This window comes from Triticum dicoccoides, chromosome 6A (assembly GCF_002162155.2).
Source record: "Triticum dicoccoides isolate Atlit2015 ecotype Zavitan chromosome 6A, WEW_v2.0, whole genome shotgun sequence".
In the NCBI taxonomy this organism is placed as follows: Eukaryota; Viridiplantae; Streptophyta; class Magnoliopsida; order Poales; family Poaceae; genus Triticum; species Triticum dicoccoides.
Window position 1 is genome coordinate 2,261,073 of NC_041390.1, and position 8,959 is coordinate 2,270,031.

At 42.6% G+C, this 8,959-nt stretch overlaps 1 protein-coding gene across 2 annotated transcripts; it reads right to left on the bottom strand.

Moving 5' to 3' along the window:
* Positions 1–219: 219 nt before the first annotated feature.
* Positions 220–8,600, bottom strand: LOC119319165 (kinesin-like protein KIN-6). Of its 2 annotated transcripts, none has more exons than XM_037593653.1 (23): positions 8,341–8,600; positions 6,710–6,915; positions 6,306–6,429; positions 6,014–6,108; positions 5,734–5,869; positions 5,552–5,617; positions 5,362–5,424; positions 4,842–4,892; positions 4,379–4,461; positions 3,954–4,074; positions 3,715–3,810; positions 3,440–3,634; positions 2,788–2,872; positions 2,631–2,704; positions 2,431–2,493; positions 2,186–2,312; positions 1,963–2,103; positions 1,695–1,792; positions 1,373–1,457; positions 1,205–1,257; positions 869–993; positions 669–756; positions 220–560 (listed from the first exon to the last, which is right to left on the bottom strand). In XM_037593653.1, exons 2-23 carry the CDS (start codon positions 6,892–6,894, stop codon positions 447–449), a joined length of 2,268 nt encoding a protein of 755 aa, XP_037449550.1. In that variant the 5' UTR covers positions 6,895–6,915; positions 8,341–8,600; the 3' UTR covers positions 220–446. The 2 variants fall into 2 exon arrangements, with proteins under 2 accessions (XP_037449550.1, XP_037449549.1); XM_037593652.1 differs by having other exon boundaries at positions 669–753; positions 8,341–8,469.
* Positions 8,601–8,959: the final 359 nt, after the last annotated feature.

The following is an 8,959-nucleotide window of genomic DNA, read 5'->3' on the forward strand; positions in this document are numbered from 1 at the left end:
TTTTTAAAATACCAAACGGTGGTATCATTGTTCCTTCTTTTCTTTTTGCAAGGTGATAGCAATGTCCATAACTATGAATAATTGTGTCTTTTCCTTTTTCTTTTTGCAGCTCATAGGAAAAAAATCAAGATGTTTGTCTACATAAAAAGAACGAATATTTTCGAACTTGTCTGGTTGTATTTTTTAAAAAACTCATACTGCAGCTCAGGAGCCATGTGCTTTCGCTATGTACTAGTTCTTTGCCGAGAAAAATCGCAAACTATATGAATGCGCGACGATGACAGCATTTCTTAGATAGATAAAATATTCCAGGTGTCACCATAAGTCTAACTGTGAACTGGACTTGATGAAGATCCTACAAAAGCGCCATAGCGTGGACAAGTAGCTACACCAAACCGAGGTGATTTGACGAATTTTATATAATTTAATTGAGTGGGTACTCTTCTCTAGCCCCGGCGATGCCTCATGGGCGGAGATTTCGCTTTGAGGAGCCGGATGAGCGCGTCCGATCGCCCAGCAGCCGCCTGCTCGCCTGACAATGTCTTGGCGCCTCCTCCATCCTGCAAAAACAGCAATTGCATCACTCAGTCAGGTTAGAATGAATTGATCAAAAACCAAACACTTTCGACAGACAAGACGAGATGGGGGCGATGTGCGTGCGTGCGTACCGTGGCCCTCTTGGTATCCGCGGCATCAATGGCAGGGCCGGTGAACTCCTTGAGCATCATGGACGCCACCGGCAGCAGCCTCCTCCTGCTTCACCAAACCAAACCACAGGTTGTTTGTGTCAACTACATTACAGATATTAATTACTTATCAAGCTGGTTCTTGCCATTAGGTGCCGCCTTCCATAAGTACGCTCGCTCACCTTGACGTCTTCTTTGTGTTTTCACGAGGCTTCGAAGCGCAAAGGTCCTCATTTGCTTCTTTCTGGCAAAGGTTCTCCTTTTGGTCATCCGCGGTCCCCCCTGCCTGGCAGTCCTTGGTTGGAGCCTTGGCATAAGCAAGACAACCAAATCAGGAAATGCAACTGTAGAGACAAAATACGTGTGGTATGACAGCATTATTATAAATGACCCTGGTAGAATCTGTCAGCTGCATCTACGATTTCGCGCTACATTACAGTATTTGGTAGTAGTAGTAATAACCAAGGCAAAAGTAATCTAATAAGTGCCAAGTCTAGACAAGCAGCAAAAGAGCTTACTATTGAAGCCTTCGTCTGGGGAAGCCCTTCGTCTGGTACATGTCGGCCATGTGCTGCAGAAATGCACTGATGTTGATTAGGCGACTCATCTCACCATTTAATGCAAGCAATGTGAATATACCAAAAATTAGCGACCAAAGATTATTATGCACGACACTGGGCGCCTACCGTGTTCTGCAGCAGCCTCCTTTACCGTGTGCTCGCAAATTTCTGGCTCAGGCACCAGTTCATCAAGATTCTGGTGAGCAGCACCCTAGAAGAGAAGAAGGAAAAGTTCAACCGACATGTCATAGTTTCCAGTAGGGTGTTCCTAGTAGCAGAAACTGGTGTAGGGTAACTTGTATATTAAAAATATGCACCCTGCCATTATGACCAACTAATATGCGTCCTGCCATTATGACCAACCATGGCATACTAAGAATATTCCAAAAACGTGTAGGGTAAACTTCCCTTTGAGTTGCAAAAACGAAAGGATCAAAGGATTGCATACCATGCCTTGCAACTCTAAGAAAGGCTGATTGGAGCTAACGTCTCCAGCATCACAGTTCAGTTGCTGAGATGAACTTTGATAATCATGCTGCTTCATTTCTGTACAAAGATCAAGTGAAAGTTTAACAACAACAAAAAAGTACGCCCTCCGTCCCATAATATAAGAGCGTTTTTTATACTACACTAGTGTGAAAAACGCTCTTATATTATGGGACGGAGGGAGTACATCACTAGCAACGAAGAAACAAGCATAAGAAATGAGTTTGAACCTTTTATGTCGACGCCATGTTGAATACTCTCCACTTCTGTATTGCTGCTTAGCTCTTCTTTACTTTGTTCCATGGGAGCTTTCTCGCTAACTTGTATATCAGTAAACTGTGCGGACAGATTACATGGAACAATACGAAGTTCTGCGGAAATGATACATGTGTCTCAGTTGTTGTGTACCAGTTAGTTTAAGAGTTGTCAAGCAAAGGGGATATACAATTGGACCTGTATAGCTTAGCTCAGATGGATCATCCAAATGACTGGGTGCATGTGTTACACCACCGTCAGGTGCCGAAGTCTGTTCAGAACTCTCAGAACCATCAGATTCCTTGTTGCCCACTTGTCCCATTATCTGAAATAAGAGAAACATAAAGTCAAAAATGATGTTGTTCAGTAACAACAACTACGATCAAATGCAACGCAAAATGACTCTGCATACATGAGAAAGTGAGAGAAAATTGCATGCCCACCTCCGTATTTTCCTTTTTCAGATCGCACTTGGGTTCAGTAACATCAGGAGTGCATGCCTCTTTCTGAAAAAAGTAGGATGGCATTGTGTCAGTAGAAGATGAGGCGAATTTCTTCAACACTAGGTCGCATCACAAAAGGTTGAACTATGTGGACACATTGCTCATGACGGAATGCAGAATGTTGAAGGATAAGTATAAACCTTCAAATATCTGGAGCTCAATTCTTGTTCATCTATCAAATTAGCAACAGAGGTATCACAGTCGACGGATTTCTCTGTTATAAGAAAATGGACTCAGAACCAAAATAACTATGTGCTGATATTGGTGAGGACATGTTTACTGTGAAAACATATGAACCTGTCATATCGCAATAAGCTGAAGACATTTCTGGATCAGAATATGTACATTCTTCTGAGATCTTTTGTACCAACTCAGTGCTCAACTGTAGACAAACACAAGCATGTCAGCAAGAAAGTTCCAACCTCATATGTATGGCTTACTTCAGATAACATGAAAACAAGCGTTTGCATGTCTTTTCACAAAGAGTAGAAGCAAATATATGAAAAAGTTGGGCAAGAAAGTGCCGATTTCATACAACAAAGAACACCCTACACGTCTATACAAGCAACACGAACACCCTATGCTACTCCTAACGGCTGTTCAGGCAGCAGGTGAATGTAGAGTGTACAGCTAACCAGATCTCATGGCATATACAGTATTGAGATAGAGATTTGAAGGGGAGATATGTTGCTTGCTATTGAGGCACAAGTAGTACATAAAGCAGGGCAGAAGGTGATATGCTGAAAAAATACACATGAGCATTGGAGATATGGTAACTTGCTTATAGAGTTCTAATATTAAAGCATGCTTATTTGATTCTTGCTTGAAATAGCAGAAAAGCACCTAGCATATATACCTCCAAATCTAAGTCATTCATCATGCACATATAAGGCAGTATATGTAAATAGAACATCAAATGTCAGATATTATAATTTGAAGCTGAACTTACATGGAAATTGTCTAATGCAGCGTCACTGGCCAGGTCAGTTTGAGAAACCGAGCTTATAGCAATTGATGCAGCATCATTTTGCTTAACGTGTGACCAACGAGACTTCAGGTCATCCAACTCCTTTTTCAGCTCTAGAATTTCAATGTCTTTATCTTTGAGCAATTCCCGCATGCTTTTAGCAGCAACCTCAGACTCCTATGAACGAAATACCATGGATCAACACAATACAAAAAGAAACTCGCATGAACAAATTACCAAAATCTTTTGCTGCTTACCGAAATCTTTTGTTTTGAAACAGTCCATAAAGCATTGAAAAGGTTCTTCATGATTTGTTCACTTCGAGACACTCTTTGCAGCTCTTTTTCTTCAGCCTGCAGAACATAACAAAAATGATACTTCATTCAAAATAATTAACTATCGGAGCTGAAATGTCTATACAAGTGAGGCTCTGCGCCAGACAGAAATTAAATACTTAAATGGGACCAAATTATTGGAGGATTTAATCAATTTGTACCGTAACAACTTCAGGTTCGGGCTTGTTAACCTTCCTCTTTTTCTTGTTCTCTTGGCAAACCAGGGAAACATTGGTTCTCTTTTGGGAAACCAAATCAGAAGATTCATCAAGGCTGGTGTACCTGAAAAGATAACAGGAAATAGAATGAATGATAATAGGAAGATTCATCAATATTTGCTCAGACAAATATCTGCTATTGTGATAGGTTTAAATAAAGGACTTCTCTGCTCCTTGAGTTCTTTTACTTAATCCTAATAGGAAATATTGTCATTACACTAGGACTGAACTGCATGCACCAGAATTGGATAAGATGCAATCTAAGTATCTAACATTTCAACTCCAGTTAAGTATTTCCCTTTCTCCAAAGACAACAAAAGGCTGGGATAAGGAAAAAAAAAGTATGTCGTCAAAGGTAAGGGAAGTACCTTATTTTCATGTAAGGAGATGCTTGTCTGAGCAAATATGATGTATCAGCGTAGTCATCTTCTCCTGGTTTCACGTTCAAAATCTGAGAAACAATAGAAATGGTAATTAAAAACAGTGCACTTATCAAGTCAATATTCACTGTGTAGACCTCAGAGTAAGGGTGCCAATGACACACTCTTCCAGCATAAACATATAGAAATTGTGAATGACTTGCAAAAATGTGCCTTCAGTTGAATTTTTTTCAGTAGGCATCCTTCATAATGGCCAATAGAATAATACCCTCTCCATCCCAAAATAAGTGTCGCTGATTTAGCATAACTTTATACTAAATCAGCAACACTTATATTGGGACCAAGGGAGTAGTACATTTGTCAGGATCAAAAAAACTTTGAACTAGTAAGATATGTCATTTGAGGAGCTGTTGATAAGAAAAATAGACCATTTTATCTCGGAATGGCTTACCAGAGTCATCTTCTTCCTTCCTTCCAGGTAGTCTTTCAAGTACCTAGTCAACTTTCAAAACAAAAAATATTTAGGACAAATGAAAATAATATACATCAATGAAATGGATAATAGCATTTTAAACTAAAAACTCATAGCATATACAGGTTTTAAGAGTAGAAAAACAGAGTGTCCAAAAACAGAGTAATGTCTAATAGCAAGCTAGTAGTGTATACATGGAAACCAAGCTGCACAAGTTATAACACAATAAATAGGGAGTCAGTAGCTTAGTTGAGATGGAGATATGACTATGAGCACACTAAAAATATTGTGTTGATAGGCACATTTCATATTAGATCAATACTTGTCGACTGTTAGATCCCTAACCAGAGAAAGGGAAGATCTCCATTAAAAATGTTATGTTGGTTGGAGAAACATGTGATGGGCATTGTTTGGAGACCAGCCAAAAGAATCAAAAAAAGGGAAGATTCAAGATCCATACTATGTTTATTTCAAAAGAATACATTGTCAGCAGACATACCATTGAGTTCTTAAAATGTTTCTCCAAGGTTTTCTTCTGATTTTTCTGATGATCTAATAAAGCCTGCAGTTACCAAAGTTGAAAAGCAAAACTATCATTAGCTGGCAGGCGCACCTAACTGATAAAAAATGCATTTTCCAAGCACCATCTGTTGTGCATAAAGGTCAGCAAATGAAAAGGTTAATTTTACCCTCAGACATAGACCGAAAACCATGGACGTATTGTTGATAAAGTTACTCTCCAACAACCTTGAACCCTGGAAATCAAATATTAAAAGTTTTTTAGACCATTATCCAGTAGAAGAACAGGTGTCATGACATGGTTCTATGATCACTGCTATACAATACAATTAACGGTGATAGACGAATAGACCTTATTTCCGGTATTCTTTTTTCGCTCTGCTCCAGCAAGGTCAGCAATTGTCAGGACAGATCCACTAATCTGGTGCTCACTTTGTTGGTCAACAGTTTTATGAACAGCACGTATAGTGATGATGCACTGTGACCGGCTGCAATACAATATGAAATTAATCTTAACATCATCGTATATAACTTAGTTAGGAAACACAATGAGAAAACGATGCCCATTTTTCAGGATAGGTGCTATTTATATGAAAGATATGTTTGCAGATCTATCTATACAGAGAACATGCCTTGACTCGCTGTTAGCATCAGTTGCAGCTGTGCTCCGCTTAAGCATGCCACGTGAAACTAAACTCTCAGCATCCATGGCACTTGAAATGGCCACCTGCAAAATAAATAACAGTGAGCATCTAATTGTATGCTATTGCCAGAAAGGCGAGCACCTTACTGCATGCTACTACAAAAACTATTCATATCAACGCAGTGCATATCAACTGGAATGTGCCATTCCAAGGCCCCCTCTTTCAGGATGGAAGCCAAGGCTGATTACAGCAAAGAGGTGCAAAATGAGATCGTAGATACCTCTTTAAGGCCTTTAATTGTTGCTGACTGCTGGAGGGCCAGTTCTGCTGCATCAGACAGAAGATCGAGAATCCGTTCTCCTTTTCCTTCACAGAGTATCTCGAACATTGACAAGTAAAACGATCTGCAAGTATGACATGGAACCCATTAACAGAGTATTTGTGATAAGAACTTGCATTTGCACATCATGTTAATTAAGTTATAAGCTGTTCGCGAGAGAATCCAAAACTGTATAACTCCTTTAGTTTCAGAAATTTACAGACTTGCATGCTTCACTAATCTTCTGAACATTTGCTATGTTTGCGGCATTTGGCGTCAATCCTAGCAGACCCAGTACTAGATATGCAGATTATACACTAGTAGAGTGTACCAAGCTGGCAGCAAAAAGGCCAGAACAGGTGTACCTTGGCGATTGGTTGCCACCTTCGGATTCATCTGCCGCAGTGAAGATCTTCTGTAGAGTGAGCGGTACTAGGCCGGGATTTCTCGCAGTACCAAAGACGGTGTGCGTCTTGCCGGACCCCGTCGGACCCATCGCCACCAGAAGGCCGCTCTTTCCTCCCAAGAACTCGTCCACCAGCGGGTTCATCACTTGAGTAAAGATATCATTCTGCACGGAATTGTAAGAAGAGATCAATAGCATGCCAGCAAATGCATAGCTTCAGGTCCAGTAAACGTCATCTAAATCATAGCCCGGTAGAGAAATACTCCTAGGTCTGTCCTGAAATCGGTAGCATTGTACCACTAAGACAGTAATGCATCACCTCAAAAAAAAAAAAAAAAAACTAAGATAGTAATGCAGTGAACAATGTACTTTTATACAAATGTACTTTTATACTGGTTGACATGCCGACGACCGGTTGACTAGAAACAAGAATTTTCAAACCGACTTACCAATTGTGAATTGGTTTTCAGTATTGCTAAGCATTAGTTCCATAATTTTAATATGCCTCAACATATAAAAACTGCACAAATGTCTACTTGAATAACAGGAACAAGAAAATAGAGATACGAAAAAACCATAATTGTGAAGATTTGGATTTCTGCGAGACCATACAACGCAAGAGTTTGGCATGTCATGCATCAAGACGGTACACAAAAAAATAAATGCATGGATTTTGGAGGAGCGAAGATATAGCCAGGGTGTGTGCATTGGACTTCTAAAGGCTGAAATGAAAAGATCTATGAGACTGTACTAAGATTATACAGAAGAAAAATTCATTTTATGCGTCTTTCAGCCTTTGTGTGGGTTATGAAGAAAAATAGTTGGGTGGTACATAAATAAAAATCCATGGGTGGCTTGGAAAAAATTACATCACATCATGGAGTGAAAAGAAAATGAATTGTAACAAGACGTCCGACGGATGAAAAATTCTCTCCAAAATAGAGTGCACTCGAATCCTTAGGGAAAATGCTAAATGAAATCCATAGGACAAAACCCTTAGGATTCACACCTAACTATTTTCCCGTGGTTTATCTGCAAAAATAGCCCATAGTCTCTACAGTAAGGTAAACAATCGCAATAGCAAGGACAATAAGTTCCTTACACTTGGCACAACTGTGAGGTGAAAGCACAGATCTGAAAAGAAGAAGATTGATGCTGCTTTTTCTTAAACTAGCATAACAAGGATTACATGAACCGACAATCTTTAGTAATGAAACTATAGTCGTGCCATGTAGGAGCTTTCGTCGCATCATACAAGAAACAAAACTTCACCACTAAAAATGCATACAAAAGCTGTGCAAAGTTTACACGAGTTAAACATCTCCAGCTGACTATAGTAACAAAAAGTCTAGTTCAAACACTGTAACCACGAGTTCCTCACTGCTGTGCTGGGGATGCTCACAAGATCCTCCCAACAGGATCCGGCTGAGATCGTAGCGCAATGCAAATGCAGGTCGAAATGGAGCCGATTTGTCGGGGTTTTGGTGCTTTTCTTGGGGTACAGCAACTTGTTCTAAGCGAGACATCAAAATGTGTAGATGCAAATGGGTTTTAATCGGGAGGGGATGAGGATTTGGGGGTTAATTATACCTGCGAGGAGTCGGGCGGGAGGACGGCGGAGAAGCCGTCGAAGACCTCGGTGGCGGTGCGGCCGCGCCGGTGGTCGACGAGCTTGGCCTGGGGGACGGTGAGCGCGACGGAGCCGGGGCCGGTGGCGACGAGGCAGACCCCCGGCGGCTGCTGCTGCTTCTTGGGCGGCGGCGGCTGCTCCTTGGCCCTGGCGCGGCCGGCGGCAGGCCTGCAGCCGCGCTCCCGCTCCGGCGCCGGGAGCGGGCGGATGCGGAGGTAGACCTTGAGGCGCTCCTCCGCCGCCGCCGACGACGAGGTCGAGGAGGTGAGCGCCGTGGCGGCCGCCGCGGCGGGAGGAGGGGGGTGGGGAGGGGAAATGGCGGCGTCGGGTGGGGTCGGCGGAGGAGGCGGGAGAGGGGTGGCGGCGGCCGCGGGAGCCGCTGCCGCCGCCGCCGCGGCGGGTTCGTCGTCGAGCAGGCGGGAGATGACCAGGGCTTTCCGGCGGCGGGAGCGGAGGGTGCCCGTGGTCGGGGTCGGCGCCTGGGCGGGGGTCGGGCCTGGGGTCAGGGCCGGCCTGCCGCGGCGGGGAGGGTTCCGGCGGACGGTGGTCGGCGGCGGCGGCGACGAGGCCATCGGAATT